Genomic DNA, 12,304 nt, shown 5'->3' on the forward strand with positions numbered 1-12,304 from the left:
TAGAGACACTGCAAGGCAAGGGGAAATGGGCAAAGACTGAAACACAGGAAATTCCATGTCAACTTGAGGAAAAACTTCCTTCCTTTAAGGGTGCAAGGGAACTGGAAGAGGCTGCCCAAAGAGATTGTGGAGTCTCCTTCTCTGGAGATGTTCAAAACCTGCCTGCATGCACTGCTGTCCAACCTCCTTTAGGTGAACCTGCTTTGGAAGGATGGTTGGACTAGATGATCTCCAAAAGTCCTGTCCAACTCCTACCATTCTGTGATTCTGTGATTCATAGAATGGTTCGGATTGGAAGGGACCTTAAAGCTCATCCAGTACCACCCCTTGGCACGGGCAGGGACACCTCCCACTAGACAAGGTTGCTCAAAACCATCCAGCCTGGACTTGAACACCTCCAGTGGTGGGGTAGCCACAGCTTCTCTGAGCAACCTGTTCCAGTACCTCACCACCCTCACAGGAAAAAATTTCTTCCTAATATCTAATCTAAATCTCCCCTATTTCAGTTTAAAACCATGACCCCTCATCATGTCACTACAGACCATTGTAAATGTACCTCCCCATCTCTCCTGTAGGCCCTCTTTAAGTACTGGAAATCCGCTAGAAGGTCTCTCTGGAGCCTTCTCTTCTCCAGGCTGAACAACCCCAAGTCACAGCAGAGAGGCTCTGGCTACTGGAAAGCCTTCATGGCCTTCTGCTGGACCTGTTCAACAGGTCCATGTCCTTCCTGTGCTGAGGACTCCAGAGATGGACACATAACTCCAGGGGGGGGTCTCACCGGAGCGGGACAGATGGGTAGAATCACCTCCCTGGACCTCCTGGCACACTTGTTTGGATGTTAATTTGATGTTAATTTTTGATGCTAGTTTTGATTTCCACTTGCTTAGGGGTATCTGGGTTTGTTTTGCAAACTGCAGAAGGATAGTATGCCAAAGAGGACCCTATGCAGTGTGTCGCAACTTCCCGTTCTTCTAGGAGTTGTGAAGGCACCATTTACACCCCCAGCACATCCCCTGACACAATCAAAGCCATTCTCCTTGGGCAGCTTGGGAGGCCATACACCAATGGAAAGATCACTCGGAGACCCAGACTGGGATGCAGAAATCTTTAATGAGTCAAAAGAGGAAACTGAGGTGACTCCAAGCAGAAGTCCTCAGTGCAGGGATCAGGAGGGGCAAGTGAGAGTCTTGCCCATGGTGAATTTCATGCAGGGCATCCATCTGCCTTTCCTGCAGAGTGCAGGCTGGCTTTGGAAAGTATAAGAGCCCACAAAGGAGAATAAATGAACAAAAAGAGAGAAAGGAGGTAGGTGGAAAAATGGAAGGAGAGACGTGGGCCATGTTTTCTAAGAGCCCAGGCTCTCCCTTTCCTGCCAGCATTTTCAGGAGGAGCTAAAGATGGTCGATTCCTGTGAAAGCAATGGCGTGAAGATTCATCCTTTGTCCAACACCATATCCAGAGCTCTTAGGGAGACTTGCCAAGAGCTATGCCCAGCAGCTTTAGCAGGGAGGGCACCTTCTGCCACAGTAGCGGCTGGAAATGCCGGAGAGGGCACAGCACCCAGAGTTGATGGGCACTCCATCACAGCTGAGGATGCTGCCAACGGCAGCGGAGGTGGAGGATCCCACCACGGTGTTCTGAGGGAAGGAGCTGAGGATGGGGCCAGGCAGAGTCACCACCACGGGGGAGGGCTGGATGACAACATTGGAGTTCTGGCACTGCCTGACACAGGGCTCGTTGCAGCTGTTGGCCAGCGGGGTCGGGCCACAGGGCCGGCAGGGCAGGCAGGGGGAGCACTGGTCGTAGCAGGACATCTTGTGGGGCCGGAGGTGCACCTGGAAGAGAGGACAGAGAAGAAGGAGAACAAAAGGGCAGGTAAGAAGCAGCCTGGTTACCCTGTCACAAGGAAGCCAAGGCCACCAATGAGTGGGAGGCTGGAGACCGTGCCAGGAGCCACATGGTCTTCGCTACCTCATCTGGCCAGAGCCCTACAAAGAGCAGCCTGACCCAAGGAAGCTCTCTCCTTGTGCATAAAGCAAAAGGCACCACAGTCACATCCCACCCTCTCTCTACGCTGACCTTCTACCCGCCTCCCTCTGTTCTGAAAAGACACTCCAAGACCCAACATTTGCCAAAGCCAACACCAGCAGAGAGGTCCACAGAGTGGAGATCTCTCTTTGGAAGAGAAGGAGTTTCAGACTCACCTGGTTCCCAAGGAGAAGAAGGCAAGAGAAGAGGATGAGAGAGCAGGGATTCAGGCTGGCTTTTATACCTGCCCTTCATTGCCGCAGGACCAGAGGTGCCCTTTGCAGAGGTAGCAATTTTCTGACAAGCTCGTCTTGGATGCAAACCATCACAGCTAATGATATGGGCTGTGTTTTCATTTCCTGCACCGTTGCCTTTTCATTTCCAGATTTGTGCCATGCCCATTTCCCTATGAAGCCTTCTTCTGAGCACCAGGATGAAAGGCCCCGGGGTTTCTAGGGCAGGAATGAAGCAATGCGGGAAGTATAGTGCTGGACATGTCCAGGGCAGGCAAGCGACATCAGCCTGGGTCGCTCTTTTGGAGCTGCTTGAAGTGCCGTTTCCTGGAAGAAGTTTTAGCCATCCTCACCTGAATGCCCATGGGCTCCTACCTATGAGAACACACCCTATAGGTGTCTTTCCCTCCCTCCTCAGCTCACCCCAATGGTCACGTGCTGTTTCCTTCCCAAGGTGTGTGCATTGTGCTGTTTGGTTTTGACCCCATCATGCCTAATACTGCCCTCAGGACAAAACTGTGGGCTGTTTTGACTTGATCCACTCCGTGCAGTCTGTGAGAACACAAACAACCTGTGGGCCTTGTCCTTCCCCAGAATGCTGTAGCCCTGGCAAGCATACCAGCGTCAAAAAGAATAAGGCAAAGTTTTGAGTCTAGGGAAGGAACCAGCCCATGCAGTCCTTCTGGCTGGGGACTGGGCATCCAGGAAGCTGACCCATTGAAAATTTTGTGTGGTTTTAGAAGACACACAGCTGAACATGACACCACAGTATACCCTTTTACCAAAGAAGGCCAAACGTATCCTGAGGTTAGTTAGTTATCGTGTTGCTAACAGGTTCAGGAAAGTCATCCTGCCCCTCTCAACCATTTTGACCACATCCAGAGTGCTTATTCCAGGCTGGGGCTCCTCAGTCCAGGAAGGATTTTGATTTACTGAAGTGAGTCCAATAAAGGCCGCCAATTTGATTAGGGGGCTGGCTAACATGATGTGTGAGGAGAGGCTAAGTGAATTGAGCTTTCTCACCTTGGAGAAGCAATGGCTTAGGGGAAACCTTCTTGCTTTCTACAACTACTTGTTCAGAAGAGACAGAGAAGCGTGGGACTATCACATGGCCTGGCCTCAAGGTGGAGCTGGTGGCAGTGGGTGACAGCAGCAGAGAGGAGATTCTGTGGCCAGAGCAGACACCTTGGGCTGGCACTGGATAGTGAGATGTGGGCTGCAGAGGGTGGGATGTGCAGGGCTGGTGGGACTGGCTGCAGTGGTACTTGGTGTGTAGGACAGACATCAGCTGTGGGTATCCATGGCTGCGCTCGTTCTTCATAGAGTCTCTCCCCTCCCTGCATTTCTGGCATTTCAGTTCCCTCTTTCACATTTCTGATTCCTCACTCAGTATATCTTGCATTGTGTCCATCAACTCTGTTGGTATGGGGTTGCTTGCATGTACAACTACCTTTCAAAATACCCACTCTTTCCTTTGTGCACCTAGCAATTATTGCCCTGAATTTAGCTCTCTGCCCTTCACCCTGACATCCACTCTCCCTGCTAGTGTTCCTCTCTCTCTTCATCCTTCCACCTTCCACCCATCCATCTTTTGACCCATGACTCCATGTACCCACTGTCTCTAACCCCTCTTCCTACTCTCTGAGAGCCCTTTCTCATCTTTCCCTCTGCTTTCTTCATGTCTGTAGACACAAATTTGCTTTCCTGCACATTTCCATTATCCTGTTCTTCCACGTATCCCCTTGTGCATTCAACATTAATTCTTGTTCAAATTTGGCCCTCTCTGCTACACTGCAATACTCCCAACTCTCCTGTCTACTCTTCTTCTCTTCATCTATCCATCTATGCATCTGATGTTCCTGCCATTTCTCCATGCATCTATTTCAAATTTCCTTCCAGCCATTTTCCCTTGCTCCACAAAACTACAGCAGGATCACTGTCTATCCCTGTCCCTGTTGGCACATGTCCCCATCTGTTACAGTACAGCTCTGTCTCACTGACATTCTTCCCAACCATTTCTCTGTGAAACAAGGCATGAGACCTGAGTGACCTTTGGTGATTTTTGGCCTTTCCTTGTCCTTTCTCAGTAGTGGCTTCTGATGGAGCACAGGTGCAGAAGGAGCAGCTGGCAGAGACCACTGAGAGCACTGGCATCGACATCAACTGCTCATATACCAACATACAGTCCACTGAGTTCATCCACTGGTACCATCTGCTCCCTTGCTGAGGCCCAAAGCTCCTTGTGAGCAGCCGAGAAGATTCCAAAGTGCTACTGGATCCACTGGGGCAGCTCTCACTGGGGAGTGACCAGTGACCAGCACCCTGTGGCTCACCTGGCCCTGACATGGGGAAATGGCAGAAGTGCCCCAGGATACACTGGGGGAGGAGTATAAACTGCCACAGGCAGGGCTGTGTGTGTGTGGCAAAGGCAAAGGGAGAGACCCAGCTCAGCCCACCTGTGGACACTGCTGGTCTACCCACCAGATGAGGGAAAGTTCATCCCTGTCCCCTGCCTCAGCTGGGGCCTGTTGTGGCAGTCATAGTTGTATTCCAAGGGAACTCCTGGCACATTTGCAGCACTGGAGACCAGAGGGCAGCCCACCTTGTGGGAGCACAGTTGTGAATGGGTGCTGCTGTCCCATTAACCCACTTCCTGCAGTCCCTGCCAACTGTGTGAGAAAGGCTCTGGGTGAGAAGGGGCAGAGGAGCCCTGCTCCAGGCAGCAGACACTAGAAGACAGAAAAATCAATAGCCCTTTTACTTGCCTGTGTATTGAGGTTCTGGGACCCAGGGTGGGACAAGCAGCTGGAAGCTGTGGGTAATGTGGGGAGGGGAAGGGTCCCAGAGGGACTGCCTGTACAACAGAGAGCTGTGTTTCCATGTCCTCCCCCTACTAAAGTGAGGGAGTGTCCCTGTGTGGCTGGTTTCTGCAGCAGATGCTCTTCACAGAGAGGTTTATCTTCAGGTTCCTCCTCTATGGCCAGAGGAGAAGGGAGAGAGAGTGTGACACCTGGGTCCAGGCACTTCAGCGTGTGTCTGTTCCTCTCTCCATCCAGGCAGTCCCAGGGACAGGGTGGACATGGGTGGGTGCAGGCGTGCCTTTTCATCTCCTGCAGAGCTGGGCACAGGCCTGTGCAGATGGCTAGGTGGTGGGTGTCAGAAGAATTTCTCAAGCCACACCTGTCTCTTTGGTGGACAGTATTTAAACCATGAGTCTGTTCTCTCTCTCAAGGACCATCTTGTGGTAGAGGTTGCAGGACAGACACAAAGAGGCCTGCCTGGAGTAGCAGGGAGGGAGTTTTGCTCCTCCCCTTGGGCTTTGGTTTGGAGGCCTCTTTGATTTGGCAGAAGCAGAAGAAGAGTTGAAGGTGCAAGCATCAGGTCTTTCATGCTGACATATTCCTGGGCACCCCATGAAGGGGGAGTGTGACATAGTCCTGATTTTCCTGGCAGTCCTGGTGGAACTGACAGGCTTTGGTGAGATGTGGCTTTCAGGCTGGGGAGAATGAGCCAAGAGTTTGCCCAGATGCTGGTAGAAGGGGGAAGATGTGAGTCCTGACTACCTGGGGGAACTGGGAGTGTTTCTGTAGAGAGATCAGGGGCTGCAGACGGGTACGGCAAATAACGTGGGAGATGTCAGGAGTCATGGACATCAAAAGAGGAATGAGATAAATAAGAAATAACCACAATAAAAAATAAACGTGCAGGTATTGAGAATTCTTGACGGTACTGCTAATATATATGTAGCTGAAAGAAGGAAAGATGCCGTGGAACAGAGCAATGCAGCACACAGCAGCTTCTCTGCTGGAGGTATTGGACACAATGCTACTAGTCTCTGTAGGGAAGGTCATAAAACTTGGAGACACACATAGAAGGCTAACTCAATGCAAGAAGGGCTGAAATGCCCTACAAGGACAGAGCAAGGGCAGAGGATGTTTTGTGTCCTATGGAGGAACTGTTCTAGCAAGAAGATATAGTCAGAGGTGGGAGAGAAACAGATCATGCTTCTGCTGCTGAAGGAGACACCAGCAGTTAACACAGCTGAGGGGCTGATATGGAGACAATCAGTGGACTGAAAGACCAGTGAGCATTGCTGAAAAGCAGGATGATCTGCAGGGTGAGGAGTGGCAAGAACCTGCAAAAAGAAGTGTGCAGGGACAAGCAGCTCAGCATTTCAGATGCTGGGAAAAGTGAGATGGAAAGAGGGGACAGTGAGCAAGCTGATGAAGTGATAGACAAAGAGGTCCATGAGGGAGCAAAGCTGAAAGCCCTTTCTGGTTTGACAGGTCAAGCCCAAAAGGAGTCTGTGCTGCGGTTCCCACCATAAATGACCATCCAGGCAGGACAACTATTAACTGCAGGTTTTTTAGCAGCTATACCAATTGTTTCATCTTCTGGTACCAGCAGCACCAGACTCAGTCCCCTCGGATGCTTCTACGGATGGACAAATGGAAACCTCAGGTGGATTCAGGGAGGTTCTTCTCTACAACGCCTATGGAGACCTCCCAGTTGCTTCTGAGTTGATGGGGAGATGATGGCAGCCCTCAGTGGTCTGCACTCTGCTGTGTCTCAGGTCCCTTGGACGTTTCAGGTTCTGCTTGTGATTGCTCTCCAGGGCTGAAGAGGACTTCAGACAGACACTTCACAGACACAATTCCCCCCCAAAAGCAAGGATTGACAAGCAGCGATGGCTACCTGAGGACAGATCCAAGCTCAGGCTTTTTCTCCAGCCTCACTGATTTTCCCAAATGCCAGTGAGAAAGAACACAGCTGACAAGGGTGGCCATCAGCCTGTCCTTGGGCACTGGTGCCTGGGCCTGGTTGCAGGCTGAAGAGCCAGGTGCCCAGGACAGAGGAACAGAGGAGAATCACCTTCAGAAGCACCACTGCTTCCAGAAGGGAGGAATAAATGCTCAGTCCTGACTCAATCATCTCAATTGGAGAGCTCTACACTCAGGTGAAATTAATCACACACTGTTAATACAAGTGTATCTGCCCTGTTGATGTCTCCTCCTTCTGATGCAGTCATTTGGACTCCCTTCACTGTCTGTGGGCAGAAAGAAGAGAGATGTGGAGAATGTGATTCATGAAGTGAAAATCAGGAGAAAAACAAGTGCCCGTTGGAAGTGCTGTTGTCCCAATGAGTGTAAAGAGAGACTTGCTGCCCCGCCAGTCTTTCACAGCTCGGCAGTTTGGAGACTTTGCCAACACATTAAAGTGGTTCCATAACAAAGCCCAAAAGCGGTGGAATAATGGACTGTTAAAGACTGATGTGGGGGTTTAGATGTGGAAATGCCCTGACACATATAGCATGAAGCATAGTGATTTGCATATTTTTATTAAAAGATACATTCAGATACTGGATAGAGGGAAGGAAGAGGGACGTAAATTTGGTTGACTGTGTTAAGAATAATGGCTATAGGTAGAGATTCCAGACATTGCCAAATTTTATCTTGAACCAGAGCATGATTCTCTGAAACAGGCATCTCTGAAATAATGGGGCATAAATCCATCCAGAAAACACCAGACTAAACAGAGAAACACATGCCCATTTCCCAAAGCAGTGACCCAGCTGCTGGGACTTCCTTAGGGGATTCCGGTGAATCCCTGACAGAAAGAAGCACTTGGCAAACTGGATTACAAACTTGTGTGAGGGCCACTCCTCCCGTGGTCTGTTGGAGAACTGTTTCTGGATGGGCTTTGTGACCTTTTCCAAGTGCTGGTCTTTAGACCAATCTGAGACATTCTGAGTTTACCCAGGAGTGGACAAGGGGAGGTGGGAGCATTAGAATTGAGGCTCAGCCCAGCCTGAGATGGCTGTGAGTGAGATGAGCTTGGTGGGGAACTGGTGGCTTCTCACTACCTGTCATGCCCAGGTGAGAAAGTTCTGCAGGGTAGAAGTCATGGGAGGGAGTGGATGAATCTGTTTGCTCTCACTGAGGCCCTTCGAAAAGTCACTTCACTTTTTCTGGAAGACATGCCCCAGAGCTTGCTTCACTTCTTTGATCCTGAGTGTGTAAATGAAGGGGTTCAACAAAGGAGTTACAACTATGTTAAAAGTATTCATAAGTTTGTTGAGATCCAGGGAGTTATGGGCTGATGGCTTGACATACAGGAAGATGGTGGAGCCATACCAGATCGTGATGACACTGAGATGGGCAGAACAAGTGGAAAATGCCTTTTTCCAGCTGTGGGCTGACTTGATTCTCAGGATGGAAGAGATTATGTACACATAGGAGACCACGATGACCACACAGGAGGCCACCACAATGATGATGGAGACTAGGAATGTTGCCAGCTCCACGGGCCATGTGTCACTGCAAGAAAGTGCAAGGCAAGAATCTATATCAGAGAAGAAATGATTGATGACATCTGGCCCACAGAATGTCAGCCTCGATGTCAGAAAGGCCAGCAGCAAGATTACTAGAAAGCCTGCCAGCCAGGAGCTGAGTACCAACCGAGCAGAGAGGACACTGCTCATGCTGGAGCTGTATCTCAAGGGGTAGCATATGGCTAAGTAGCAGTCATAGGCCATGACAGACAGGAGAAAACATTCAGTGGAGCCTAAAGAGAGAAGAAAGAACAACTGGAGGATGCAGACATTGAAGGAGATGGTCTGGCTAGTTCCCAGCATGACTCCTATGGCTTTGGGAACAACATCCATAGTGTACCAGATCTCCAGAAAGGAGAGATTAGAGGAAAAAGTACATTGGGGTATGGAGGTTCTTGGTCGTCCACATGAAGGCTATGATGGATGCATCCATCCTGTTACTGTGAGGGAGTACGTCAATGCAAACACCACCACAAGGGAGATTCAGAAATGCCACGTTCCTGGGAAGCCAAGAAGGATAAATTCTTCCACATTTGTCCCATTTGCCATGTTCTCCCAAGAGGTGAGGTTCATCTACAAAGACAGGAAAGTTTCTGTGTGAGTCTGCATTCCTGGGCTGTTCCTTCAGGTGCTACTAGTAGTGAAACAAAGGCATCATCCCTGAAAAAGTGGTTGTTGCAGAGTGTGGGAAAACAGCATTTACCCTAAGTTAAAATTGTTAGGGAAATCCTTTACTGCAGAAACATGTTTGGGCAAGTAGATCTGACCCTGGAGATCATGCCTACGCTATCAAATGAACCTGGAGAATTATTTATTAGGTCAAGTGCAGGCATCTCCTTTAGAACATGGTGAATGCAATCACTTCTGTGAGACAAAAACCCCATAGTTTAGAAAACTATGGACAGCAGCTGAGGGTCCCCAGCTGCATGAAAGGCTGTGGCACTCAGGAAGGGAATAAGATACTTGCGCTCTTTAGGGTATTTGCTGTGATATCAGCAAATGAGACTGAGGGATCAGAAAATTGTCATGACAATGTGACACTGGAAGAGATTTTCCACCTCTTCTAGGTGAGTTTATCACAATGCTTTCTGATGAGGCTGCAGCAGCACAAGGCAGCCGGCCAGTATGACAGTTGTTACTGAAGGACCCCTGGTCTTATGTATTTGCTTTCTTTCAAGTCTCAGCACAGGAATATTTTGCAAGTACCTCCATTACTTTCACTGATGTCTGCTTCCCAGAACAGCTACTAGTGACAAGACTCATCTTTTAAAATTTTGCCATCTCAGAGTCAGAGGAAGGATTTCTGCTGACCAAGCTGAAAGACCTACAGTGAAATACTCTTATCTCAGCTCCCTCCTTTTTTCTCAACGTACACAGAAAAGGCACTAGGGAGACATTGTTCATCTCACCTTTTATATATGGCTCAAACCCCTCTAGAAGTGCCAGGCTGTCTCTGAGGACTAGGGCAGGAGTCTAGCAAGAAGCTCAGATGGATAAGTTGGACAGATCATCTTGGGCAGAGGTATCCATACCTCAGTGGTTGAAGGGAAAATCCTCTGAGTTGAATCCCATCCAAGGTAGCTCTTCTGAGAAGCCAGCCAAAATGCAGGGTATAATCTATGCCCTCCCTGCAGACAAGGGAGGATTCTTGATCAGTTCTCTAGGGGAAAACCCTTCTCATCCTCAGGTGGGTGTCTAAGATAGATGGAGATGAACCGCCACCTGAAGGATCCCTTTCTCTCCTTTCTTCCTCCTTAAGAATTCACATACCAGAAAACCCATATGCCTAAAGAGTAGAGAAATCCCCCTTAATCTGCCTCTCCTTAAACATGCAAGGCATTGGGAGTCTACACTAGAGGTCTTGGGCAGGTTTCGCTCACCAGCTCAGCCAGTAGAAATGGTCTAAATGACATCCTTTCATGCACCATCCTCCAGATGAAGCCATGGTCCCCTTGGCTGAAGAAGAACATTGGAAAGAGGTTGATTTATTAGAGGAGCTCTGGGTGCATTGATGTCAGGTGTGGCTGAAGAGCTCTCACCATGTCAACTCACTTCAAGCTATACACAGCTGCTTGGCCTTCCTCTCCATCCACCTGGTAGGTATCGACAGCTTGTGGTCCTGATGTTCTTTCCCCCTCACAGCCACCACTGCACATCCACAAAGAGAGAAGCAAACAAGCACATACACAAAGTCTCTGCAATTTACCTTCATATGGTGAGTGCAGGCATCAGAGAGTCACCAACTTCATTAGCATAATAACATCCCCACACCCACCTCATTAACACACTGAAGCTCAAACTGGCTACACCGAGGAGACAGTTTTGTTTTCCCTCTGTGTACTACAGGAAATTTGATCTCTGAGGGATCTCATGGAACTGTTGCAGATGTGTAACTGTCTCTCTTCACACAAGCCATTTAAAGAACAACAACATAATTCTCTAACATTTATGTCAGGCTGGGTGCTTGCCTCCTGCCTGCATCTGCAGTATGTAACATTCTCAGGAACTCAGTGCTGTCTTGCATAGCTATTCCCTGACACAAGGAGACATCTGAATGTTGCAAGAAACTGGAAGTGTCAGGTATTTGGTGCTAGAGACTAACATGGTCTTGAAACCTCTAGGGTGGGAGATAACTAGACAGCTATGGACACATGAATGCAGAGGGAGTAAGGTAGGGGATTCACTTGCCTCATTTCATAGCCTCAAATTGCAGTTAATGCTTAAGTCTTCAGTCTTTACTGAAGTGAAGATATAAGTAAAGATCACAGAATCATAGAGTCATAGAGCCGTAGAGCCATAGAATGGCTAGAGTTGGAAGGGACTGTAAAGATCATCTAGTTCCTGCCATAGGCATAGACATGTTCCACTAGACCAGATAGCTCATTCCCATCTTGAACACCCCAGCCTTGAACACTTCCAGTGGTGGAGTTGGGGCATCCACAACTTCTCTGGAAATCCTGTTCCAGTGTCTCACCACTCTCACAGTAAAGAATTTCTTCCTAATATCTAATCTAAATATCCCCTCTTTCAATTTAAAATCATGACTGCTCATCATGTCATTACATACCCTTGAAAAACTCCTTCCCCATCTCTCCTATAGGCCCTCTTTAAATACTGGAAGGCTGCTATAAGGTCTTCCTGGAGCCTCCTCTTCTCCAGGCTGAACAGCTCCAACTCCCTCATCCTGTCCTCACAGGAGAGGTGCTCCAGCCCTCTAATCATCTTTGTGACCCTCCTTTGGACTTGCTCTAACAGGTTCATGTCCTTATTATATTGGGGGCTCCAGAGCTGGATGCAGTATTCCAGGTGGGGCGTCATTAGAGTGGAGTAGAGGACTAGAATCACCTCCCACAGCCCGCTGGCCATATTTCTTTTGATGCAGCCCAGGATGCAGTTGGCTTTCTGGACTGTGAGCACACATTGCCAGGTCATGTTGAGCCTCTCATCTACCAACACCCACAAGTCCTTCTCCTCAAGGCTGCTCTCAATCATTTCTCTGCCCAGGGCATATTTGTGCTCAGGATTGTCCCATCCCACGTGCAGGACCTTGCACTTGGCTTGGTTGAATTTCATGAGGTTTGCACAGGCCCACCTCTCAAGCCTGTCCAGGTCCCTCTGGATGGCATCCTTTTCCTCCAGCATGTCGACCAGGCCACACAGCTTGGTGTTGTTTTCAAACTCGCTGGTCTTTCCAAGACCTCTTTATTTGGTC

The 12,304-nt window shown here is 49.1% G+C and overlaps 1 protein-coding gene and 1 pseudogene across 1 annotated transcript; both read right to left on the minus strand.

Moving 5' to 3' along the window:
• Positions 1-1,091: 1,091 nt before the first annotated feature.
• Positions 1,092-2,354, minus strand: LOC106896441 (annotated as a pseudogene).
• Positions 2,355-8,220: 5,866 nt separating this feature from the next.
• LOC106896442 (olfactory receptor 6F1-like) lies at positions 8,221-9,141 on the minus strand. Its single transcript, XM_014956457.1, is given in 3 exon segments — positions 8,221-8,959; positions 8,961-9,022; positions 9,025-9,141. Coding segments are annotated over 3 exon segments (918 nt in total).
• Positions 9,142-12,304: the final 3,163 nt, after the last annotated feature.

The sequence above is a fragment of the Calidris pugnax genome, unplaced genomic scaffold (assembly GCF_001431845.1).
Source record: "Calidris pugnax isolate Ruff unplaced genomic scaffold, ASM143184v1 scaffold333, whole genome shotgun sequence".
Lineage (NCBI taxonomy): Eukaryota > Metazoa > Chordata > Aves > Charadriiformes > Scolopacidae > Calidris > Calidris pugnax.